The sequence below is a fragment of the Plecotus auritus genome (genome assembly GCF_963455305.1).
Source record: "Plecotus auritus genome assembly, chromosome: 7".
Classification (NCBI taxonomy): Eukaryota; Metazoa; Chordata; class Mammalia; order Chiroptera; family Vespertilionidae; genus Plecotus; species Plecotus auritus.
The window spans coordinates 14,634,917-14,647,954 of record NC_137774.1 but is presented as its reverse complement, the minus strand read 5'-3'; the positions used below and the strand labels follow the sequence as shown (position 1 = coordinate 14,647,954).

Genomic DNA, 13,038 nt, shown 5'->3' with positions numbered 1-13,038 from the left:
TGGTGAAAGAAGGTGGTCTTGTAAGTGACTGAAAAAAACATAATATACAAACCAGGTAGTAATTATAAAGTACACCGTACTGACACACTCATAGGAATTCAGGCAGTGAAAGAGGCTTCAGGAAGGTTCCCGCACCAGGCTGTAAAAGGGCCGTGTGTATTGCACACGTCTCCTTTTATCATCGTAAGAAGCCTCTGAGGTGTGAACGTCCTACACTGAGCTGGCACTTCCTAAGACATCCCTGCCCAGGGATCCTCCTGCCTGTTGTCCAATGAGCAACACAGAACCCCTTATTGGGGTACACCAGTGGTCGGCAAACTCATTAGTCCGCAGAGCCAAATAGCAACAGTACAACGACTGAAATTTCTTTTGAGAGCCAAATTTTTTAAACATCTTCTAATGCCACTTCTTCAAAATAGACTCGCCCAGGCCGTGGTATTTTGTGGAAGAGCCACACTTAAGGGGCCAAAGAGCCGCATGTGGCTCGCGAGCCGCGGTTTGCCAACCATTGGGGTACACAAGGCCTTACACACTCTGCCCCCTGCCAGCCTCTCCCACACCCATGCCTACGGGATCTCCCGGCTCTAATCATGATGGTTTTAGATTTTGTTCTCCCCACAAGCCTTCCTGCCTCAGAGCCTCTGCCTATGTTGTTCCCTCTGACTATATACTCTTCCCTAATTCCTCTTCCTTCTTTAGTGTTTGGCTCAAATGTGGCTTCTGCAGAGGCATCTCAGGTCCCTGGGAGACAGTCCCACTCCAGCGACACAGCTGCAGAGGATCCTATGCCTTTCCCTAGCTTTTCTATAAATGTACTTAACCAAGTAATCAGGTGTTTAATATGGCAAGTTCCAAACCTTACACCTGGATGAGGGGGTCCCTGCCCTGGATCCCTCTATTCTGGACCTTCTCTGTGCTTCTCCACACAGGATGAGGAATCTGTGGGGCTCTCTCAGAGCCTAGGCCCTTTCCTTTAGACCACACTCCTGATACACGGGACCCCAAAATCCCCTGCCCAAAAGGCCCCAGGCCCATTCCCTCGAGGGTGGGCCATGTGGAGTGGCCATGGGGAAGGAGGTTGCAGGGAAGGAGTATGGCAGTTTGCACTCAGGGACTGGAGTGTCCACCTATGTGCACATGACCTTCTCCTTGGGGCAGGATGGGTCTTTGGGTGGGAAGATACAGGGGGCAGGCTGAGAGCAAGTTTACATCAGAACCTGGCCTTCCAGGTCAGTATGAGAGTATGTTTGCCGAAGTAGGAGAACAAAACACATTTTATTGAACAGTTGTTAGCTTGGTTTGTAAGTTTACAGTATTTCGACGGGTGTGGCCTCCACTTGTACTCTTGCCCAAGCCCCGCTGGCGTTAGGGTGGGCTTGGGGCAGCCCCACCCACTGGACATGGCTCCACCAGGGAGGCAACTGCAGCACCCCTGCTCCAGAGCACAGTGTCTGGCACAGAAGAGCAGGTAATAAATATTGGCTGTGAGAAACGAACAGGATAATCCAAGTAAAATGCTTGGCATGGTGCAAAGGTCAATAAATATTAGCTATTATTGCTTGTTGAATAAGTGAGCGGGCGGGTGGGACAGGGAGGGAAGACCCATAAACGGATGTGGTCTGTGTGAGGGAAGGGGGCTGCTGACCCCAGCGTCCACACTTCCTTTGTGGAGGTTACACGCCCCTTCCCTCCGTCCTGCAGGCCTCTCCCAGCTGTGTGGCAAGGCAGCCACCAGGGAGGCATACTTGACAGCGAGGTGCTGAGAGGGGCTGGGGGCTCCTGCTAGTGCCACTTCCCCTCCCCCCAGGGAAGGACAGCTGGACAGGTTCCCTCTTCCCCTCCAGGTTCCTCCCCAGGCCCAGACAGAACCCACCCAGCTTCGTTTTTTTTTGTTTGTTTTGCTTTACCCATAAGTCCATGCTGCGGTTAGCGGGTAGCTGAAAGGATTGGTTTTACCCCACCACGAGTATAAGGGGAGCTTATACCAAAGCACAGCTGGGGAGTCAGATCACCCACTGGACCCTGAACCAAGTCACTTTGCCTCTGCAAGCCTCAGTTTTCTCATCTGCAAAGTGGGATTGTGTGTGGAAATGGTGCATGTCAGGTGGCAGGTGCCAGGCACACATTTACCCAACGGGAAGACCCCTTGCACAGAACCTAAGTGGGTCCAGGAGGGCAGAATCCCGGATCCGCAAACAAGAAAGCAGGTGAAAACTGTCCACAGCCAGCCAGTGGGCGGGCTGGGCAGAAGGTCCTTCCTGCCTCCTGAGGGAAGGCAGGTTCAGCTGCCCACGCTGGAGGCCCGGGTCAGTCCTGTTTCAGCAGCAGGGAAGTTGCTTTATGATGGGCACAGTGCCAGCCCACAGGGTCTCTGTTAAGGCCTCAAGCCTGAAGAAGCCAGGAAGCCCCTCTCCCAAATTACTCCTCGCAACAACCCTCACCCCCCCCCCCCACTACATTCTCGTGTGCGCGCCCGCGCACACACAGTAGGTGGCGCTGTAATCAAGAACAGAACCCAATTAACCCCAAAACAGGACAGGTGAGGGGAAAAATCACATTTTGTGAGTTACCCACCCAGGGTCACCATACCCTCAGAACTGAGGGGTGCAGAATTCCCAGCGGCCTGTGGACCGGGGGAAGTGGAGGGTCTCAGAAATCGAGTCTAGCCACGTGGCAGGACAAACGTGGCCAACTCCAGTGCCAGGTCCTCGGTGCGGCAGTGGGGTCAGTGCGGCGGGAAGATGTCTGAGCACTGCTGCAAGATGAGCTCCACAACCTGGTTCTGGAACACCATGGTCATGGGCATGCTGGCTTCCTCCGTCTCCGGCCGCAGCAGCGTGGGCCCGAACACGATGGCCACGCTCTGCACGGACATGCGGTTCTGTTCCCCATACTCAATCACCCTGCAGCGGGGATGGGGTGGAGGGGAATCAGGGCCCAGAGATGGGAGGGTGCTGGGGGTCCCGGCAGGGCCCGCCTCCCCATTCCCACGGCCGCCCACTCACCGGCACAGATGCTGGAAGAGTAGCCGCATCGTGTCGTGGTTGGGGGCGGGCAGCGTGTGCACCAGGTTGCGCACAAGGCGGCTGCGCTGGGCCTGGTCCTGCAGCTCTGGCGAAGGGAAGGGTGGGCTCGGCGAGGGGAACGGATGGAGCTACCTCCCGGTGTGTGGGGGTCCTGCCCCAGGCAGGCCAGCTGCACCCCACCCCCTCCGCCCCACTCACTGATGGCCGCGATGAACTGGCGGAAATGCGAGAAGGGGAAGAGGGGCTCGGGCAGCTCTCGAAAGAAGAGCTTCAGGGCGCCGGTGATCACGTGAACGTCCTCCCAGCGTCCGTCGTCCAGGTCCAGACGCTCATCTGCGGCAAGCGGGACGGAGGAAGAGGAGGTGAGCGCCCCCTCATGCCATGCCTCCGGGCCCTGAGGCAGGGCTGAGGGCGAGCCTCACCGTGGTCCACCTTATAGCGCAGCTTCTGGATGGTGGCCAGGTTTCCACTGATGCGGTACAGCCCGTCGATGTCCAGCCCTGGAGAGAGGAGGCGCTGAGCCCGGGTTTCGTGGATGGGGCTAAAGCCCCTGCTACGGTTCCGTCTAAGGAGCTCCCGGTCCTTTTCTCTCGACCCTGCGCCCGCCCAGGGGCCTCCCTCATGGGGTCCTGTTCGGAGGTTGTCAGGCGCCCTGCATGCGCCCTCCTCCCTGCCCGCCCCTGCCCCCGCAGACTGCTGCGTACGTACCGCGGGCCTCGACGGCGCGGATGCACTGCTGCACGAAGCGCGGCACGGGGCTCCTCTCGCGCTCACACAGCGTGGCCAGCGCGCAGCCGAACACCTGGTCTGGGGGAGAGGCTGGTCAGCGCCGCCCTCCCCTGCGCCACCAGCGGCCCGCTCTCCAGGTCCCTCCGGTACCTTTGATGTAGCCCTTCTCCCGCAGCGACTGCAGCGTGGGCCTCCGGAGTAGGAACTTGCGGAGCTTCTGCCGGACCTTGCTCAAGTCGCTCTCCTGGACCCCAGGGCTCAGGACAGGAGCGGCTGCTGCAGGGAATGCAAGGGCGGGTCAGTCGGTGGCGCCGGGGTGGCCCACCAGGCCCCATCCGGGTCATCACCCTCTCCAAAAGATTCCCTTCACCCCATCCCCACCCTCATCCCCCACCCCTCCATCCCCGCGCACACCTGCTCCAGGCCGTGCCTCATCCTCCCGCCAGCTTCCCAGGCGCTCGCTGGACCCGAAGTCCACACTGCTGTTCTCGCTTTCCTCCTCTGGGGGCAGGTCTGCAGACTAGAACCACATAGCCTCAGAGGCAGAGCCTCGGGCCTGCTGGCCTGGTGACCCCCGACCCCACAAAATTCACCCTTCCCTTAACCAGGATAATTCCCCTCATCTCCACCATGGAAGCTCAGAACATTCACCTTCCTAGCTGCATGACACTCTTCAGGTGTTGGGAGACAGTCCTCCTGTTCTGCCCTACCCATGTCCCAGTTCCTGTCTCCCACCCCCGCCCCCTGGCCCTGCCCTTTCCATATTTTTCTCAGCACCTCTGTACACTCCACTAGGTCAGGATTCCCCAGTATGTGGCTCCCAGTTCTGAGCTTGCAGTTCTAGCTGGGGCCTGAGCCAACAACCACACCAGAATCACCTCCCTGGATCTGGATTCCTGCCTCTAGTAATACAGCCAAATGCCGCACCCAGTGTTGGGTCCTAGGGAATTTCAGAAAGCCCCAGGTTGTTTCCAGGTGAATTGCCGTCAGCGGGGGACTGTCCCATCTCTACGTATGCAATTGATATTTTGAACCTAAAAATGGTAGACTCTTCAATTCAACCCTTAAACATTTTATCTTCATTCTAGCCTGAGGCTATTGCTCGGATATGTTCTTTTCCTTCTGCGCCCCTTAAAATGGGGCAGTCCTCTAGGATGTGCCTCCAGCCCTCATGAAGCATCCTCCTGCAGGGCCAACCTCAGAGGCTGGTTCATTAAGAAAGGCTGTTTCTTCAGCAGCCCTCTTGCCATCCAGTCATAACGGGGGGGGGGGGGGGGGGGAGGGGGAGGGGGGCTGCATCTGCAGGGAGGGGCACTACCCACTGGTGCCATGGAGCTCCCAGTGCCTGAGTAGAGGACCCCACCCACAGTGGGCACAGCTGCCCTGAATAATGGCTGGCCATCCCCTCCCTACAGTCCTAGAGGCCCCAGGCTCTGCCTACCAGTTCCTGGATGCCCTGGGCAATGGCCTTGTGCCAGGTGCTGATGATGGCCTCCGAGTCGTGCTGGATTAGGTACTCTGAGCCATCTCGGCTCCGCAGCTGCAGAGACACAAGTCATGACAGAGTTTTGTCCCCCAGAGACCCCTACTACTTCTCATCACCGTCCAAGGCCAAGGACTGGGGAACTCAGCTCCTGGAGAGGAAACTGCAGAATCCATGATGCCAGAAATACTGTGGATGGGTCCCTAAGGTGGGGGCAACTTGAGCTTTGAGCCCTGAGAATTCCAGACCCAACTCCCCCCAGGTCCCCTTCTTGGGACTTGCCTAGTTTGAGTCCCAAGCCATCAGTAAGCCCCCTTTCTTTCTCTCTACCCCAACTCACCTCCAGCACATTCTTCTTGCTGGATTTGTCTTTGGGGGCCCAGGCAAGAGAGGCCCCCTTCAGCTTCACCGTGTACTCGGGGATAGAGAGCTTAGGAGGCTGCCTCTGTGGGAGAGGGAAGGAGAGAGCCTTCAGCTTGGACAGGCCTGCCACAGTACCCTGACTTCAGTTCACCAGGCTCTCTCAGCTCTAGTGACAGGATGGGGTCACAGCTCTGGGAGAAGGGGGCCCAAGGGTTTCTGGAACCCAGAGATCCTGGAACTTCTTAACCACAGAACCTGAGGGCTGGTGGGTCCTTTGCTGCCTGCCCTCCCAGGAGAGGAAAGGAGAAAAGTGTGCAGCCCCCATCCCTGCAAACAGGGCACCTAGTCCCCAGCTGCCTGCCAGGAGGCTGGAGCTGTCGGCCCTTAAGGACAGCTAGCTCCCCATGCCCAGTGGCTGCAGGTGCTTGTCCTGGGGTAAATCTGCTCTTGTCTTTGCCAAAGGCCTAGCTCGCAGGACATTTATGTTCCACTGTCTCAGAATTGGCCTTTGACAAGACACATCAGGTAAAGACCCACAGGAGTCAGGAGTAGGTGGCGTGATCCCTGCCTTGGCGGCCCGGGCCTCACCAGGCTAACTGCAGCTGAGGTCTTCGAGTCCTTGAAGAACGTCAGGACGCCACCCTCCAGAACTGTCCAGGAGGTACTCCAGTGCTTCTTCCTGGGTGGGGATGGGGAAGCGGGGGGGGGGGGGGTGGCAGAGCTTGGAGTTGGCCCTGGGCTGAGGCCTCCTTCCCACCCCCGGGAGCAGGACACAGAGCTTAAGAACACAGCTTGGGGCCCGGCCAGAGTGGCTCAGTGGTTGAGCGTCAACCTCTGAACCAGGAGGTCATGGTTCGATTCCTTGTCAGGGCACATGCTCAATCCCCAGTTGGGGGCAGGCAGGAGGCTGCCGATCAATGATTTCTCTCATCACTGATGTTTCTCTCTCTCTCTCTCTCCCTCTTCTTCCTCTCTGAAATCAATAAAAATATATATTTTTAAAAGATCACAGCTTGGGGACACCCAATGGTTAGAGGTGGACTCCCTTTATCTCTCCGTGCCTCAGTGTCCTCACAGGACCTCTTACAAAGTTGCTATGAGGATTAACAGAGTCTGGCACAGGGGAAGTGCTCAGTGAATGTGGGGGCAGAGAGCTCTCACCGGACCCGCTTTCCCTTGTCCACTGTCTTGGTGCGATGGAGCACGCCTGCCTTGTCCAGGGTCTTGATCTTAGAGAAAGAAGGGGAAAGAGGACGCAGTTATGGATGTGAGCCATGGTGGAGCGAGGCTAGTCTCCGCCTCGGCCAGCAATGCTCCACAGGCTGGGCCTGGACCTCCATTGAACCCTCTTTGCTGCTGCTGATGGTGGGGTACCTGCTCCCACAGCAGCAGCAGCAGCAGCAATAGAGATTTCCTCCCAGATCCCAACCTCACCCACCTCTGGGCCTGGGATGACCCCCAGATCCAGGCTCATTCAGCCCAGGCTAGTGCTGGGGCTTATGGGGGAGACATGCCTGGCTCAGTTCCAGACCCCAGGACCTCCAGAACTCCCCTATTTCTTCTGTGGGGTCCTACCAGGGCCTACATGCCCCTTCCCTTACCTTCTCCTCTGGAGGGCTGGCCTCGGCGGGGGTCTCACTGTCTTGGCTGGATTTGAGGATGCTTCGAGGGGCAGGAATTGGGATCTGGGGAGAAAGACACTGTCATATATAAACCCTCCCTCTCTCCTTTGGACTCTCCCTTCCCCAGTCGGTTACCTGGGGCAGATCCCACCGAACAGAGTCGTCCTTGGGGTTGTAGAAGTAGGGCTTCCCATGGTCCTCCAGCTTCACCCACTGTGAAGGGGAGAGGGAAGGTCAGGGCTGCCAGTGGCCTCAAGAGAGGAGAAGAAAAGGTTCCCTCTAACCAGAGCCCAACATAGGCCCCAGGAGTCTGGAGGGACAGGTGCAGGTGACACAGTGTCCTAGGCTGGCGTGGAGCCAGAACAGGAGCTGAAGTTCAGTGTTAAGGGGAGCTACTAGTAAGGAAAGGCTGGAGGCGTGTCCCGAGGCTCTCTGGGGCCACCTGTCTGTTTCCCCTACCTGCTCTTGGGTAAACTGGTTGGTGTAGAGTGTCTGCCCCTCCGGATCCACGTGGCATGACCAGCCGGGAGGCGTGACAAAAGGAGAGGCGGGCCCGGGCTCACTGAGGGAGCCCGAAGAGCAATAGTCCTCCTCGGGGTAACTGGTCAGTACCTCAGGGTAGTCCGTCTCAGGGGTGGGAGGCTACAGGGAGTAAAAGACTGGGTCAGAGGCCCCTCAGAGCCAGCCCACCCACCACTGGCCAGGCCCCGTCCCTCATTCCAAGTTCCCAGGGCTGTGGGGAGGAGGGGGGAATCAGAGGCCTAGGAGCCAGCCCCGCCCACCCAGCTCAGGCCCCGCCCCTCACCCCAAGTTCCCAGGATTGTGGGGAGGAGGGGTCAGAGGCCTAGGAGCCAGCCCCGCCCACCTAGCTCAGGCCCCGCCCCTCACCCCAAGTTCCCAGGATTGTGGGGAGGAGGAGGGGTCAGAGGCCTAGGAGCCAGCCTCGCCCACCCAGCTCAGGCCCCGCCCCTCACCCCAAGTTCCCAGGATTGTGGGGAGGAGGCGGGGTCAGAGGCCTAGGAGCCAGCCCCGCCCACTCAGCGCAGGCCCCGCCCCTCACCCTCTGGTCCTTGGGGCTGCCTGGGCTCAGGCCTGGCTGCATCTTCAGCGCGTCGTGGTCCTCGTGCTCCTCGGACTCCTCCTCCCAGACCGTGTCGCCGGTCACCGGGTTGTAGAAGAACACCCTGCGGCTCTCCTCATCCCAGTACTGACCCCACTCAGTCTCAAGGCTCTCGTGGCTGCCCACCGAGGACAGGGAGTTGGCCGGGCTGGTGGCGCCTTCCGCAGCCTCGAAAGGCGAGTCCCAGGTGGTCACGCCCGTGTCTGGGTTGTAGTAGTAGGGCCGCCCGGTGTCCGCGTCCGTGTGTGTCTCCCACACCTGGCCGGGCTGGCGAGCCGCGGCGGCGACAGGTGAAGTGGCTGGAGGCTGTCTCTCTATGTTCGCGTACACGGGCTCTGGGGCTTCGTCCACCTGCGCAAGAAGAAGGAGACAGGTCAGCTGCGGTCACATTTGCCACCTGGGCAACCTTCAGCAAGTCACCGTACCTCCCTGCCTCAGTTCCCCCAGCTGTGAAATATCTGCCCTGCCGTTCTGGAAATTGTAGTGAAGAGAGAATGAGGAAATGTTCTTGAAAGTGCTTTGTAACGTATGCAATGCCCCAGATAAGGTGGGGCAATGCCATGAATTATTTATTAATAAAATATTGATAACCGAATTCTCCCAGCTGTGCACTCACAGAGGAGAATCAAAGGTTGGGCAGAAACAGAGAAATGGTCTGGGACCCACCCCTTCCCTGTCCTATGCAGGTCCTATGGGACCAGGGTCTTGCTGCATTCTACATCCCGCCCTTCCTCCTGGCCGGGAGCGCTCTGGGGCCAGAATCAGTACTGCCTCTGGATTTGGGACTAGAATCTCCTGGATGTGGGGTTTGCAGGACTCTGAATCAACTCCAGACATGGAAAACACAGAGGACAGCCAGATGGGAGGGAAGAAGGAGGGGCAGCCCTAGCCCGTTTGGCTCAATGGATAGAGCATTAGCCTGTGGACCAAAGGGTCCTGGGTTCGATTCCAGTCAAGGGCGAGTACCTCGGTTGCAGGCTCCTCCCTGGCCCAGGCCCTGGTCAGGGCTCGTGTAGGAGGCAACCAATTGATGTGTTACTTTCACATCGATACTTCTCTCTGTCTTCCCCTCTCCCACTCTCCCTAAAAATCAATGGAAAAATATCCTCGGGTGAGGATTAACAACAATAACAACAACAAACAAAAGAAAAGGAGGAGGAGGGGCAAAGAAAGGTGAACCCCTCCTACCCCCAAAGGAAGTGAGGTGGGCTAGAGGATTCAGTCATACAGAAGATAAGCCTGGTTATGCTTAACACCCTCGAGGCTGCCTGCAGCCTGGCAGGGCAAAGTCCAAGCCTTTAACAGGCCACCAGAGGCAGCCCATCACCTGCCATCACCTTATTTCCTGCCACTCCTTGCTCCTGAGCTTGAACTTTGAGCTCCTGTAGCACCGCCCCCACCCTCTCTGCTGTGTCTCCTATGGGCCTCAGCTCATTCACAGCCTGCCCAGGCCCCTCCCCACCCCTTTTTCACCTGGCTGACTCCTAGTCCCTTAGGACTCAGCTCAGGTGTCAGGTTCAAGACCTTTCCCAAGATTTCCCGTGTGCCCACCACAGCCTTGCACCCTCAACCCATCAGAGGGGTAGACAGCTACCCTCTCAAACCCCAGGCAGCAGAATAGCACAAGGAGATTAATACTGTTTTCTAAGAATACAAAACGCTGCAAGGGAAAGATTTCAAGATGATAAACTTAGCACAATTCCAATATTGTGTTTTTAGAAACAGAGGTGTAATTATAGGGATTGGATTTGTTTTGTTTAGTTTTTTCTTTAAGCTTTTAATCCTCACCCAAGGATATGTTTAGAAAGAGGAAGGCGGGGGGGGGGGGGGGGGGCAGAGAGAGAAACAAGATGTGAGAGAGAAACATTTACTGGTTGCCTCCACTATGTGCCCTAACCCGGGATCAAAGCTGAAACCCAGGTATGTGCCTTGACCAGAAATCAAACCAGCAACCTTTTGGTGTATGCCATACACTGTACGGGATGACGCCTCAACCAACAGAGCCACCTGGCCAGGGCCAATAAATTTAAAATTTATTTTTTAATATATATTTCTTATTTTAGAGATGAAGAGAGAGGGAGAGAGAGATAGAAACATCAATGATGAGAGAGAATCATTGCTTGGCTGCCTCCTGCATGCCCCCACTGGGGACTGAGCTTGTAACTCTGGTATGTGCCCTGACTGAGAATTGAACTGTGACCTCCTGGCTCATGGGTCAATGCTCAACCACTGAGCCACATCCTCCGGGCCAAACCTTTTTAATTTTTTTTAAGTCATAGAAGTTTCTCTGTTGCCGTGAGACCTTCACTAAGCTGTCAACTCCTCAAGAGGGGAAGCATGTCCTGCTCAAGGTGGCCTCTCCCTGAGCCTTAGGTGCCTACAAAAATACTCATTTGTCCAACAGAGATCTCCTACTCTGGACCAGGCATGGTTTTAGGCACTAGGAATGCAGCAGTGAAGAAATGGACACAAACCCCTGCCCCGGCAGCCTGCACACGTGTGCAAATGGTGGGGGGAAGCAGGGTGACGTAAAACGCACAGCATGTCGATGACGACGACTGCTAACCAAAGAACAAAACCACTGCCGAAGAAGGGGGTGTGGCAGCTGTACACAGCGTGGCAGGTCCCAGGCATGTAGGCGGCAGGGAGAGCTGGGTGCAGCAGTCCATCCCTCCTCTCCCTCCCCTACCAGCTCCTGCGTGGCTGAGACGACCCTCCACCCCCCTTCTCTTTTCTCTCCACTCACAACAGCCCTTTTGTGGCTTCTTGTATTCCAGCCACACCAGCCCCCAAACACAAAGGCACCTTCCTACCTCCGTGCCTTCGCTCCAGCCATGCCCTCAGCCTGGAACTCCCGGCTCTTTCCCTGCCCACCCAAATCCGGCTCCTCCATGGAGCTCCGCTCACAGGCCTCACTGGGCGAGGCTTTCTCCCTCCAGAGAAAAGTCTAACCTGCTGTCACTCCGCTCTGTTGGGGCCTGATGGCATGCTGCCTTGGTGGTCCGGTTCGTTGTCCACCCATCTACCTCCCTTCTCTGCCCCTAAAGGCATGAGTTTCTTAAGAGCAAGACTCAGGGACTGTAACTGACACGGTCACCCCGCACTAGGTGGTCCAATGCAGATCCACCCAAAGCACTTCCTGCTTGAGTGCACAGGTCATTTCCATACCAGACTTCAGCAACAAACACACACCTGACACTGCAGGAGAGACCGGGTTAGCCTTGAGCAAGAACTTCCTGAAAACAAGGGTTCAAGCAAAGGAACAGGAGACTCCTTGGGATGACAGGATGGAGGCAGCAGAGGAAGGTGAACAACCAGACACACTGCTATGCACCCCAGCTAACCCCGGGGCAGGGGCTGGAAGGGCGCATGGGCAGTGAACCCGCCAAGGAAGGAGCCAGGCTCTTTGGAGCAGGGATCTCCACCTGGCTAGGCTGCTGGCCTTGGCTCTGAGTCCACGGGGAGCCTCAGGCCGGTTGAGCTGATGGGAATCTTGCACAAGGAACCCTCCCAGCAGGTACAGAGGAGACCTGGGCGGAACAAGTTCAGGCCTCCAGCATGACTGGGATGTCATGAGGAAGAGAAGATGCAGACTCATACTGTGGGGCTCCAGACTGCAGATTGGAGGTTAAATGAGGGCAAGGCAGTGTCCCCTTGAAGGGGGCACCTTCTCTGGATGGGGGCTGCCTCAGGAGGTAGTGAGGGGCCTTCACTGGATGTGAGCAAGCAGAGCCCCAACCTCCCCGCCCCGCGCCCCCAAGGGAAGTGGCAGTCCTGTGAGGAAGCTGGACTGCAGCAGCCCTGAGGCCCCTTCAAACTCTAGAACTCTACAGAGCCCCCAGTGCTAAGACAGAGGTACTTTCCTTTCCTGACAGCCTCAGCCTGGATCAGGCCAGCTCCTGGAAGCCAGGTGAGTCAGTCCCTCCATGCCCCCTGGCCTTCCAGGGGGAGCTCGCCCAGGTTAGAGCAGGGCCTGCCATCCCCACCCCCAAACTCCTAGAGGCCCAGACAAGACCCAGATGCAGCCTGTCTAGGGCACCAAGGGCTCTCGGGGCCCAGTCCCAGTCATCAGAGACACAGGGACACCTAGTGGGAAAGAGGAAGTGTCCTCCCACCTCAGGCCAGAGGACGGAGCCGAGAGGGGCCCAGTTCTCACCACACTCAGAGCTTCCCGGCCCCCAGCTCCTCTTGTCTTCAATTCCCACCCGCAAGCAGGGAGCAGGCCTGCCTCTCTTCCCCCAGCTGATCACCACCTCTCAGCCTCTTTCGGACGGGCAAGGCCTCAGAGAAGGAAAGAGGAAAAAAGGGAGGATTCCCAAGCCCCGTGAGACTCCCTGCTCCGAACCCCAGCTCCCCCCAGTTCCTGACAGGGCCAGGGATGGAGTTCCACTATTGACCCCTTGACTCCATAGGACCGTCTGCTATCCCCATCAGAGGCCAAGTTCAGCTCCCAATGCCAAGTTCCCCTACCTGCACCCGAAGGGCCCGACTCTGCCTCCTGGTCAGTTTGGCAATCACGTCCACCATCCTGTCCCCTCTGAGCTGCTGGGATGGAGCCCTGGGAAGCTTTGGGGGTGGAGCTACGGGGCACAACCCCGGGCTGGCACAGGGCAATAGGGAAACAAGAAGTTGCCTTGAGATGGTGGGAGGCTGAGCCTCCAGCCCATTTCCTGTCAGGGCTGCGGAAGTGCTGCA

The 13,038-nt window shown here is 57.5% G+C and overlaps 1 protein-coding gene across 1 annotated transcript in view; it reads right to left on the bottom strand.

The window, feature by feature from the left end:
* Positions 1 to 1,237: 1,237 nt before the first annotated feature.
* The window catches only part of ARHGAP27 (Rho GTPase activating protein 27), a 30,653-nt gene continuing 18,852 nt past the window's right edge, over positions 1,238 to 13,038 (bottom strand). Inside the window, exons 4-18 of the mRNA XM_080679275.1 lie at positions 8,284 to 8,694; positions 7,683 to 7,865; positions 7,359 to 7,436; positions 7,203 to 7,286; positions 6,763 to 6,830; positions 6,190 to 6,280; positions 5,579 to 5,683; positions 5,197 to 5,295; positions 4,170 to 4,275; positions 3,906 to 4,031; positions 3,735 to 3,833; positions 3,449 to 3,526; positions 3,225 to 3,359; positions 3,006 to 3,111; positions 1,238 to 2,903 (exon numbers count right to left, since the gene is read on the bottom strand). Of these exons, the coding sequence (XP_080535401.1) occupies positions 2,726 to 2,903; positions 3,006 to 3,111; positions 3,225 to 3,359; positions 3,449 to 3,526; positions 3,735 to 3,833; positions 3,906 to 4,031; positions 4,170 to 4,275; positions 5,197 to 5,295; positions 5,579 to 5,683; positions 6,190 to 6,280; positions 6,763 to 6,830; positions 7,203 to 7,286; positions 7,359 to 7,436; positions 7,683 to 7,865; positions 8,284 to 8,694 (1,947 nt within the window). The 3' untranslated portion in view covers positions 1,238 to 2,725. The remainder of the gene's footprint in view (positions 2,904 to 3,005; positions 3,112 to 3,224; positions 3,360 to 3,448; positions 3,527 to 3,734; positions 3,834 to 3,905; positions 4,032 to 4,169; positions 4,276 to 5,196; positions 5,296 to 5,578; positions 5,684 to 6,189; positions 6,281 to 6,762; positions 6,831 to 7,202; positions 7,287 to 7,358; positions 7,437 to 7,682; positions 7,866 to 8,283; positions 8,695 to 13,038) is intronic.